The sequence below is a fragment of the Silurus meridionalis genome, chromosome 1 (genome assembly GCF_014805685.1).
Source record: "Silurus meridionalis isolate SWU-2019-XX chromosome 1, ASM1480568v1, whole genome shotgun sequence".
Taxonomy (NCBI): Eukaryota; Metazoa; Chordata; class Actinopteri; order Siluriformes; family Siluridae; genus Silurus; species Silurus meridionalis.
The window spans coordinates 34,219,973-34,232,472 of record NC_060884.1 but is presented as its reverse complement, the minus strand read 5'-3'; the positions used below and the strand labels follow the sequence as shown (position 1 = coordinate 34,232,472).

At 41.3% G+C, this 12,500-nt stretch overlaps 1 protein-coding gene across 2 annotated transcripts in view; it reads right to left on the bottom strand.

Moving 5' to 3' along the window:
* bin2b (bridging integrator 2b) overlaps window positions 1-12,500 on the bottom strand; it is a 33,008-nt gene that overhangs the window by 16,459 nt on the left and 4,049 nt on the right. For both annotated transcript variants that reach the window (XR_006925313.1, XM_046846378.1), the window contains exons 3-4: window positions 7,611-7,665; window positions 1,584-1,678 (exon numbers count right to left, since the gene is read on the bottom strand). Coding sequence is in view for 1 of the 2 variants with exons in the window: in XM_046846378.1 (XP_046702334.1) it covers window positions 1,584-1,678; window positions 7,611-7,665 (150 nt within the window). In the remaining variant the exon portion in view is untranslated. The remainder of the gene's footprint in view (window positions 1-1,583; window positions 1,679-7,610; window positions 7,666-12,500) is intronic.

Genomic DNA, 12,500 nt, shown 5'->3' with positions numbered 1-12,500 from the left:
GGGAGTAGAGTGAGAGCAGTGTGGTAAAGATAGTAGAGTGGAGGGAGTAGAGTGAGGGGAGTATGGTGAGGGGAGTAGACTGAAGGGAGTATGGTGAGGGGAGTAGAGTGAGGGTAGTAGAGTGATGGGAGTAGAGTAATAGCAGTGTGGTGAGGGTAGTAGAGTGGAGGGAGTAGAGTGAGGGTACCACAGATACCACAGCTTCCGCTCGGATCTCAGCATGCTTGTCAGACATATCTTTATGGATGAGGGCTCACCAACTTAAACTCAACCCCAGCAAAACAGAACTGCTGGTCATCCCAGGTGATTCATCTCCAGGTCAAGATCTACAAATAACACTTCATGACTCTCTGCTCTCCCCTTCAGCCACTGCTCGTAACCTTGGGGTAACTATGGACAATGAACTGTCTTTTTTCCCCACATGTCGCTAATGTTGCTCGTTCTTGTCGATTTCTTCTCTATAACATCCGAAGGATTCGACCATTTCTGTCCATACAGGCTGCCCAGTTGCTTGTTCAGTCTCTTGTCATTTCAAGACTGGACTACTGCAACTCTCTGCTGGCAGGTCTTCCCCTGAACGCTATTCGTCCACTGCAAATGATCCAAAACGCAGCTGCACGACTTGTGTTCAATCAGCCCAAGTTTTCCCACACCACCCCACTGCTGCGCCCCTTCACTGGCTTCCAGTAGCTGCACGTATCAGATTCAAAACACTGATGCTTGCCTACAAGGCCAAAATGGACCAGCACCATCTTACCTCAGTGACCTCATCACATCTCGCACTGCACCACGCTGTCTGAGATCCTCCAGCACTGCTCGACTGGTACCACCTTCTCTCAGAATGAGAGGTAAGTACAATTCAAGGCTCTTCTCTGTTCTGGCACCGAGGTGGTGGAATGAACTTCCCCTAGATGTCCATACAGCAGAGTCCCTGATTTTCTTTAAGCGACGACTGAAGACCTACCTCTTCCTGAAATACCTAAATTAGCACTTTCCAAGTTTGTAGAATTCGAGTTATATTTATATTGAGTTTGTATTCTTGCGTACCAGTGTAGATTTATTCACTACTAGAGATTTAAAGCACGTTTGTACGTCGCTCTGGATAAGGGCGTCTGCTAAATGCCGCAAATGTAAATGTAAATGTAATTTGAGGGTAGTAGAGTGATGGGAGTAGAGTGAGAGCAGTGTGCTAAAGTTAGTAGAGTGGAGGGAGTAGAGTGAGGGGAGTATGGTGAGGGGAGTAGACTGAGGGGAGTATGGTGAGGGGAGTAGAGTGATGGGAGTAGAGTAATAGCAGTGTGGTGAGGGTAGTAGAGTGGAGGGAGTAGAGTGAGGGTAGTAGAGTGATGGGAGTAGAGTGAGAGCAGTGTGGTGAGGGTAGTAGAGTGGAGGGGTAGAGTGAAGGAAGTATGGTGAGGGGAGTAGAGTGAGGGGAGTATGGTGAGGGGAGTAGACTGAGGGGAGTAGAGTGATGGGAGTAGAGTGAGAGCAGTGTGGTGAGGGTAGTAGAGTGGAGAGAGTAAAGAGGGGAGTAGAGAGAAAACATTAGGGACAGTATAGTGAAGGTAGTAATGAGTTCTCACCTGCATGATAACAGAGAGATCTTCGACCCCATGCCAGTCTGACTCGTACACGTCCTTCAGGGTCTGAGAGAGACGTTTTGATGTTTCGTGCATTGCTACAAAGTAAAAAAGTGAAGACAGAAAATACAGAAAATAAACAATGCACCCAATAAAACAGACTTTACACTGAATAAACCACTTACAAAATGTCTTTTATTTTTGTTAAATATAATTTCCATGAAGGGTGCAAATGGTTCTCGAGATGACCGTAAACCAATACAAAATTAATCCATCCATCCATCCAATCAGCCATCCATTCATCTTTCAACCTAATCTGTTTAACAATCTATCCATCTATATATTCATTCATGCACCTACCCATTAAACTATCCACACGTATATATTTTTGCGGATATGCGGATCACGAATCAGAATGGGTTAGATGTAGTGGTCGAGAGTAATTGGTGCAGATTTCAATGGACATGTAGGTGAAGGGAACTGGTGTAATGATGAGGTGATGGTAGGTAGGGCCTTAAGGAGAGGAATGTAGAAGGGCAGATGGTGGTAGATTTTGCTAAAAGGATGGAAATGGCAGTGGTGAACACGTATTTTAAGAAGAAGGATGATCATAGGGTGACGTATAAGAGTGGAGGAAGGTGCACACAGGTGGACTATGTTCTATGTAGGAGATGCAACCTGAAGGAGATTGGAGACTAAGGTGTTGGCAGGGGACAGTGTAGCTAGACAGCATCAGATGGTGGTCTGTAGGATGGTTTTGAAGGTGAAGAAGAGGAGGAGGAGAGTGAGGACTGAAAGAAAAATAAGATGGTGGAAACTGAAGGAGGAAGACTGTAGTGTGAGGTTCAGGGAAGAGGTCAGACAGGAGCTCGGTGGTGGTGAAGAGGAGCTGTATGAGAAGTTGGACACTAAGGAAGGAGAAAAGGATTTGTAGCGATTGGCCAGGCAGAGGAAAGGAGCTGGGAAGGATGTGCTACAAGTTAGAGCAGTGAAGGATTGAGGTAGAAATGTGTTGACTAGCGAGGAGAGTGTGTTGAGAAGATGGAGGGAGTATTTTAAGCAGCTGATGAACAAGAAAAACAAGAGAGATAAAAGGTTGGATGATGTGGAGATAATGAAGCAGGAAGTGGATAGGATTAGTAAGGAGGAAGTGAGAGCAGCGATTAAGAGGATGAAGAGTGGAAAGTCGGTTGGACCAGATGACATACCGGTAGAAGCATGGAGATGTTTAGGAGAAATGCAGTGGAGTTTTTAACCAGGTTGTTTAACAAGATTCTGGAAGGTGAGAAGATGCCTGAGGAATGAAGGAGGAGTGTGCTGGTACCAGTTTTTAAGAATAAGGGAGATGTGTAGACCTGCAGTAACTACAGAAGAATAGAGATGATCAGTCACACCATGAAGTTATGGGAAAGCAGTAGTATGGTTTCATGCAGAGGAAGAGCACAACTGATGCATTATTTGCTTTGAGGATGTCGATGGAGAAGTATAGAGAAGGTCAGATGTAGTTGCATCGTATGTTTGTGGATTTAAAGAAAGTGTAGGACAGGGTGCCGAGAGGGGAGATGTGGTATTGTATGAGGAAGTCTGGTGTGGCAGAGAAGTGTGAAGATGTTGAGAAACAAGTTTATTAGAGGGACAGCACATGTAGGATGTTTTAGAGACAAGGTGAGGGAGGTGAGATTGAGATGGTTTGGACATGTGCAGAGGAGGGACATGGGGTATATCAGTAGGAGAATGCTGAGGATGGAGCCAAAATATAAAAATAAATATTTTGATTGTATTTGACTCATGCGTCACTAAAATATACTTTTATAAATGTATACTTTTAAATGTATTTATTTATTTATTGGTTTATAACACCATTTTTTTTCCAGTTTAATGTCTGTGTTCTCTGCAATTATGGTGTAGAACAAAAACAGCTGGACTTCAATAAGAAACCATGGATTTATTAATAAAATTTAATATGCATTTTTGACTGATCAAAATAGCAAACCTTCACAGATATAAAATTGGAACTCACAAGTCATTTTTTTCTACAAAACAAATCGATTATTATTATTTATAAAGTTCTTCCCAACACTGAAGCAGAAGTTTCCACACACTTGTAGGTTGCTTTTACTCTCACCCTTCTGTCATGTTAATCTCAAACCAGCTCTGTAGTCAAGTCAAGTCAAGTCATGTCAAGTCAAGACAAGTAGCGTTTTTCACAACGACCATCGTCTCAAAGCAGCTTTACAGAATTTAGGAGTTAAGGTAAACGAGGCGTATTTATCCCCGATGAGCAGCCATGGCGACTGTAGCAAGGAAAAACTCCCTTAGATGTTCTGAGGAAGAAACGTTGAGAGGAACCAGACTCTGTAGGGTTTACATCTGGGGAATGTGCTGACCATTCCATGATTTGAAGCCTTTCTCCTTGTTTCTTCTTCTAAGAAAGTTCTGACACAGCCGGGAAATATATTATTTTGGTCATTAATTTGCTGCAGGATGAACCCCTGACCAGTGAGGTGTATACCAGAGGCTGTGCTGTGGTGGTCTTGGATTAGGGTGACATTAATTCTGGGTAAGTCATGGACTTTGATCCAACAAAAGCCCAGACTATCACACTTTTTCTTCTATGTTTGACAAGTGGTTTTACACACACCAAGGAACCACCTTTTTAATTGCTTCATCAATCCATGGGACCTTCTTCCAATCTTCATGGTGTTCATTTTAGCAATGGCTTTTTTCACTGCACTTTACAATTGCAACTGATACTTGTTTCTATGACCAGTGTTAAGAGCTTTCATCCTGTAAACAGTCAATCTCACAAGCGGTTGTCTCTCAAAAACATGTCTTCTGATCCAGTTGTGGCTTTGGGTCTACGAGACCTCTTCCTGTCAGAGTTTCCTCCAGTTTCCAAGTACCTTTTGATGGTGTAGGAAACTGTCCTCACTGACACCGTGGCAATTTATTTAAATAAAAGACCCGGACTTTTAAGGGTTATAATGCTCTCCGTCTGTCTGTCCTTCTTTGTTAACTGCCTTTTCCTCACCATTATGAGAAAAATACACTACAATGTGGTATTAAGAAGTTTCGAGACTAACGCTGCTTACTGGTGCTGAGCACATATTCTGACCACATGCATTACCACTTCTGCGATTTAATCATGGAAAGCAAATTAGAACAAAGGACAAACGTGAAATTCGGTGTGAAACTGAGCAAATATTCCGACGTATGCGACATATGCGACATATGTTGGACATATAGAGAGATGCTCCAACGAGTCTTTCGAGGGGTTTTGAGTGGAAGAGTAGAAGAACATCAGTGGAAGACGACAAGAGGTCAGGAAGAACTTCAACAAGCTTAATCCCCCCAAACTGTCAAAACCGTTCGGCAACACGTGCATGATGATTGTCAGAGAACAATGCACATGACGTCACTTCCGCACCCACCCTACTCACCAGATTCGGCTCCTACGGACTTCACCCTCTTCTCGACCCCTTCCAGCTCAAAGGTTGCCATTTTTGGCACCATTGCGGAGATCTGGCGCAAATGGCAGAAGATGCTTAACACGCTTCATAAACAAGACTTCCAGGACACGTTTCAAAAGAGTGAGGGGGACTATTTTAAAGGTGATCATGCGGAATTGTAGATAAATAAAATACTTTCTTCTTAACAGAGCGATTTTCCAAACTTTTTGATACCACCTCATACTTCCTGCAGTACAATACTTTCCAAACATTTCTGAAGAGGATGGAGAAACATGGTCTGTTCCAATGTTGCTTTTATACAGAAAACAGGTTTTGTAGTAATTAGCAAATGTTGGGAAACCTGTAGAAATTGTTGGCATCAGCTTGATTTACTTTCATTGTTGCAAAACTGCTTTGAGTTTCCCAACACTTTTTAGTACAACTCTAAAATGTACATTATTATTAATATTTGTTGGAAACTTTTTTGTCAACTCCGGCAGATTGTTGCTTACCTTCGTACCATTTTAGGAATGTATACTTAAAAATGTACAAACTTAAATAAAAACTGAAAAAAATTGCAAGATTTCTAAAACTCTTATATTACCACTATATATTTGAGTAAAAAAAACATTTATATGTAAAATTAAATCATTCATTCATTCGAATGAAGAGGAACAACTCATGATGTTTAGCTCAGAGCTCCACAGGTGCTGCAGGAGGTGAAATAGTATTTGCATAACAATTAATTTTTATTAGCGCTCCTTTATAGCACTTTATCTTTGTTTCCCTGCTCCTTAATTGAATAAATCGTTAGGGGGTTAATTTGATATCTTGTGGATCTTTATATGACCTTCGGCCTGAAACTGAGCGTCACTCCTGCATGGAAACTCTACCCACCCGAACACTAACCGCTAAAGCTAACCGCTAACTCTGCAGCTTCCTGTCAAATCAGAAACTCACAACTCGAAAGGGGAATGCTTCTGTACTTTACATACCTCCTCTTAAAACATAGTGTGCGCGCAGACACACACATGGTGTTTCACAATACACTATTAATAACCCACTCTCGCTTCCATTTCAACTCACAGAAGACAGAAACACAACCAGAGAATTGGCTTGGTGTCTGTAGCAGCTAGTGCCGTCTCCAAAAACCAGCAACAGCACCACACACACACACACACACACACACACACACACACACACACACACACAGAGACATAGACACTCATTAGCTTGAACAAGAACAGGAAGCAAGAAAATGTCAAAAGTCATCAGGTTTTATTTGGATTCTAGTTGCATTTTTAACAAATGTAGAACCAGAAACTGGAGATTTATCGACATCGATACTTCTCTCGTTCCTGCTTTTTCTACCGAAATCTGGTCCTCCGTGACGCAGTTGTAAGTAGTGTAGGTAATTTCACATTCACAGACAGAAACAGAGCAGTTCTCTTCAGCGAGCACTGAGCTCTCAGACACACCAACATTTCCAATCCCCATTGCCTTCTTTCTCTCAAACCGAGATGTAATTCCAAATGCTGGATGAAGTGCGGCACCTCAATACTGGAGTTAAATGACTAATCCCCTGATTCAATACAAGATCCTACTAGAACATATCATGGTTTTGTTATTTCCCTCCAGACTGTGAGAACTGTTGTTAACTGCTTTTTCCTCGCCATTATGAGAGCAATATAATACAATGTGGTATTAAGAAGTTTCGAGACTAACGCTGCTAACTGGTGCTGAGCACGTATTCTGGCCACATGCATTACTACATCTGCGATTTAATCATGGAAAGCAAATTAGAACAAAGAACAAACGTGAAACTCAGTGTGAAACTGAGCAAATATGCCACGAAGACGTTTGATGCGACATACGTTGGACATATCGAGCGATGCTGCAACGAGTCCTTTGAGGGGTTTTGAGTGGAAGAGTAGAAGAACATCACTGGAAGGCGAACTTCAACAAGGTCAGGAAGAAGGTCAGGAAGAACTTCAACAAGCTTAACCCCCCCAAACTGTCGAAACCGTTTGGCAACACGTGAATGATGATTGTCAGAGAACAATGCACATTATTTCCCTGTAGACTGTGAGAACCGTTGTTTGTTTGTTTGTTGGAGAGGGTTGTTTCCACCTTTTAAACCTTTTGTTTGGCTGTAAATAACCAGGTAAATCCTGTATATACTGAAATTGGGGTAATAAGGAGTCGCCATCTTTTTTTCCTCTGCTTTGGGCTAGGTCGGGTAGCGCAATGCATTTTTACATGCGATTTGAATGATGCTGAATTCTTTGCAAGTTCTTCTGCTCTTCCGCTAGCCATTGTTTTCGACTGATTAACACGTCCCGTTCACGTGAACGCATGACTGCTCTGTGTAGTTACGAAATTACTTAAAAATCGCCAGAAAATCAAAAGGTCTTTCATTTGTTAAAAAATTAAGATTAATCCACAAGTAAAAAACAATCATCAATTAATCCACGGTTCACGTGCATGCCGAAACGTGAGAACAGGTATGAGAACTACGAATATGAGCATGATAACGATTTACAACTTAATGAGGTCCCCCTCCAAAGAAAATGCACCCTACCTTTGACTGCACTGTGGTATGCCTTCACATCCTTGAACAACCTGTAACTGTCCACCTGCAGGAAAAAAACAAAAGTTTCAGCATTCACTACACAAGCACCAGGACACCAGACTTCTCCTGCCTGATGTGATTCTTCAACAAACTGTTACCACGCTGTTCTATCAGACGTCTTTGGATGTGCTAGCATGAAATTTTGCCTTCACTTGAACTAGGAGAACCAAAACATGTTCCAGCATGACAATGCCCCTGTGCACAAAGCCACCTCCATGAAGATCTGCTTTTCATGAGTAGGAAGATGTAAAAGATCTCCTGCTACAGAGCTACTGATCATGAATGAATGTGAACATCGACTGCACCCCAGGCCTCCTTACTTACATCAGTACCGGAATTTACAAACACTCTTGTAGCCGAATGAATCTCCACAAATCTTTAAAAAAAAATATAGTGAAACATCTTCCCAGAAGTGTGGTAGCTTCTTATAACAGCTAATGGGGAACAAATCTTCCACTCCAGCCCATGTAAAGCATATCTTCATGGAGAATATCTTAAAAATAAATATCTATTCACTACATGGGAAACAACAAAGCTAATGCTAACACTGATGAAGTAAGTGTTCATGCTAGTAGCTAGCAATTCAAAACCATGTAAGTTAGCTAGCATTATAACTACTATATGTATTAGACACAATGCACAAGTTTGCTAGTATGCTAGCTAGCAACGCTCAAGATAATGTTATAATTCTGTGTAATATAATTCCGTCTAGCTAACATTAGGCTAAATAGCATACAGTTCAAGTTGAAAAAGATTGTTAGCCAGCGCTAATTTTAGGCTAAATATTCTTGACAGTTAGTGAGGTAAGTGCGTCACCACAGATCCCTTTGATTTAAGATTATTTATAATATATGGTGTAATAGAAAAGATGGTTATGAAATTTCCAAGAAATATTAGCACCTTTCTGAGGTTTAAACATATTTAAACATGATGAAAGGTTCCAGTGAAGCCTCAGGAGATATCTTGTTTCTTTTTCTTTTGTGTATTAGTGTATAAATATTATTTAGTCTGAGGGTACTTGGCTAGCCCACTCGTTTTTCCACTCAGGTGTCACCTTTCAGTTTTCTTTCATAAAGATGTTCTACAAGTTACAGGAATTTCCCACACAATATCAAGGTCATTTATCCCTCCAAGAAACTTGACTAATTCATTGATCCAAACTCGATAAAATCAGATGTAGAAAAGCTCTTCAGTGAAACTCAAAAATCATCTAAAAGTACATTTAAACACACTCAAGCCAAAAAAAAAAAGAAAAAAAGATCTGACCTGAAGTTCATGACCAACCCTGCATGACTGACTGGTTCTTTATGCAATCGGTCGTAATGGGAGTATTTATTACGGCAAATATTTTAAACAAACCTAGTATTTAACCCTTTTGGAATGAAGATACATTTGCAACCACAACAAAATGCAATTAGCCAGCTAATTCCGGTAGCTAATTTACTCAGTTACATTGACTTGCCTTCTAATGGCCACAGTTTGGGAAAAAAAAGGTTTTTATCAAAGATTGACCCCATGTTCTTGATCCTCACTCAAGAATATTAAACTTTACACAAGTAAATGTTTCAGGGTCAACCATGATACAGTGCTCCTGGAGCACAGAGAAATAAGGGCCTTGACCAAGGGCCCCAAGAGTTTTAGCTTGGCGATACTAGGGCTTAAACCCCGAACTTCTGGTCAGTAACTCAGAACCATAACTACTGAGATTCCACTTCCTGATTACTGTTGTTACTATTCTTCTGTTAATTGAGGAGGAGTTGGTATCCAAACGTTTAGAGATTCGTCTGTTTAAGGGAAAGTGCTTCATTAATCTATGTTTTGCACACCATCACCTTCAAAATACTCCCAGCATTCTTCTTGCTAGCAGTCTTGAAAGTCTTCTTGTCATGCACCTTCTGCGATTCATGCCGGATCCCCGCAACGGTGTCAAAACAGTGACCTTTGAGTTAGGTCTTCATCTTTGAGAAGAGGCAAGGTCAAAGCGCAGGAGGCAAATCTGGAGATACCAGTTTTCATCTCGTGCCAAACTGGCATCCTGAGACCTTTCATCTCCAGCAGAATGGATGAAAGCCTGGCTGGAAAAGGAGCGGTCAGTTGATAGACACTGTTCTGTTCAAGCTCTGTCCTTGGAGTTCTGATGATGCTTTCATGCAGGAAAGCAACACTTTCAGTTAAACGTCCTATAAACTTGGACATGAGGAAAGATCAAGTTAAGACGTCCACTTACTGTTCCCTGTGAAAACCTCGGTCAAGAAAGCAAAGAATAGTTACCATCACTGCGAATTTCGCAAACACACAATGAACCTAAGCAAACAGCTTCAGATTTTCCCTTGAAGTTCTTCAGAGAGAGAGAGAGAGTATTTTTTTATTTTACGAGCAGCATGTACACCTATAACCAAAGTAACCACTGGCTGTTAAAGGCTACATGATCTTAGCAAGCCATCTGATCTGTTCAACTCGTCTAAAATTATATTGTGCTGGAAGCAGTTGCTGCTCCGGAGCCCCTTCACATTCCAATCATTTCAGTTTTTCATTCAATCTTTCAGTTTAGCACCTGAATGTTTTAGCTTAGCGTCCAATCTTCCAATTTTACAGTACAATGTTTTCAGTTTTGAAAACAATCCTTTCAGTTAAGGGTCCAATCCTATAAGATTAGGGTCTGATCTTCTCAGTTATCAGATGATGATATCACAGTCTTTCCTTCATCTAATCTAAACAACACAGAAAATAGTGTGTGTGAGGGGACAGGGTGTGACTGCCCAACACATGCTAACATGCTAAGATGTTAATGTACTTTGTGGAACCAGTTTCCAACTTCTCGGGTTATCGTCCAATCCTCTCAGTTTAGGGTTCGATCTTCTCAGTTAAGGGTCCAATGTTCTAGAGGTAGGGTCCGATCGTCATAGTTAAGGGTCCGATCTTCTTACTTAAGGGACCCATCCTCTAAGATTAGGGTCCGATCGTCCCGGGTTAAGGTCCGATCTTCCCGGGTTAGCATCAGCATCTTTTATTTCAGCGTCTGATCTTCTTAATCTGGGAATTGCTTCAGTGAAAGTTAAAAGAAATGGTGCCCAAGAAATAAAGGCTTTAATTAAAGTTTCACCCCGTTTTCTTGATCATCACGAGAATCTTTACAAGTTGAACTTTACTGAAGTAAATTTTTTAGGGTCAGCCATGCAACCATGCAGCACTCATGGAGCACAAAGGCATAAGAGCCTTGCTTAAGGGCCCCAAAATAAGCAGCCAGGCGATACTTGGGCTTGAACCCCAACCTTCCCTGTTTACTGATAACTATTCTTTTGTTGATTGAGGAGGAGTTCGGCGTAAGATGATCAGCAGTGTACGAGGTTGTAACTAAATGTTTGGAGACTCACTCTGTTAGCAAGAAAGTATTTTATTTATCTTCAATTTTACACCATCACCTTTAAAATAGTCCCCTTTACACAGCAATACAGTGCCCCAACGTTCTTCTGGAACGTGTCCTGGAAGTCTTCTTATTCTAAGCGTACCTTCTGCGAATCGTGTCAGATCTCAAACCTTGAGCTTTTAAATACATCTTTATCTTTGGGAAGATTGGCGAGTTTATAGTCCAAACATTTTAGCTCCGATCTTCTCAGTGTAGAGTCTGATCTCAGTTTAGTATTCGTACTCTTCTCAGTTTATGGTCTGATCTTTTTACTGTAGAGTCTGATCTCAATGTAGAGTCTGATCTTCTCAGGTTAGCTTCCAAACCTTTCAATTTAGCGTCCGAACTTTTCAGTTCAACATCTGATCTTCTCAGTTTAGCATCCAATCCTAAGAGTTTAGTGTCTGATGTTTACAATTTAGCAATTGATCCTTCCAGTTAAGCATCCAATATTTTAAATTTAGTATCTGATCGATTTAGCTTAATGTACAATAGACTTGGATATGGGGAGAGATCAAGTACAGAAGTCCACTCCCCGTCTTCTTTGAGGAACCTCCAAACCCTTGATGAGCTGAACTTAATGCCAGGGGGGGAATGATGGAACCTTGTTTCAATAATAAAACCTCGATTTAAAGCTGCTGATGCTGCCGCTGATGATGATGATGCTAATGATGATATCACAGTCTTTTCTATCAAATCTAAACAACACAGAAGATAGTGTGTGTGAGGGTACAGGGTGTGACGACCCAACCCGTGCTAACATGCTGAGATGTTAATGTGTTTGTGGAACCAGTTTGCATGCGTCATCTTCTGCTTGTTTTCCCAGTCATTGCATAATTCCCTAGAAGTTCTGAGGTTTACCGTGAGGTATGTAAGAAGGCACTCTTGCATCACCTGTTTGCGCTGCTCCAATCATATCATAAGTTTAAAACAAAAACTCATGTTTAAGTAGAGACATTGAGACTGCTGTGGTCTGGGTGGAGTTTCCTGCCATACAACACGTTTGAAAAACATGACATTTAGCTGCGCGGGATAAATGACGTATTCCTGAGCTCACATGACGTCAAATGGACTTAAAGAGAACTCAGAGACTTCACCCCACCTCATTAAGCAACAATCAGCTGCTGGTCCAGCATGACAATGCTCCTGTGCACAATTCCAGCTCCATGAAAATCTGCTTTCCATGGGTGGGGGTGGAAGACCTCCTGATATAGAGCTCCAAACTTATTGCCTCCTCACCTCACCTACATCAGTACCCGACTTTACTACCAACCTTACGGAGTAATGAATCTCCACAAATCTCCACATATAGTGGAACATCTTGAATTCTGGATTCTGATGGGTCAGAAGTCATCGGTTCACCTTCTGCACTTAAGACACTGTTCTATCATTTCTACAGCGACAGTTTGTTTATGCATACGAATAAACTAGTC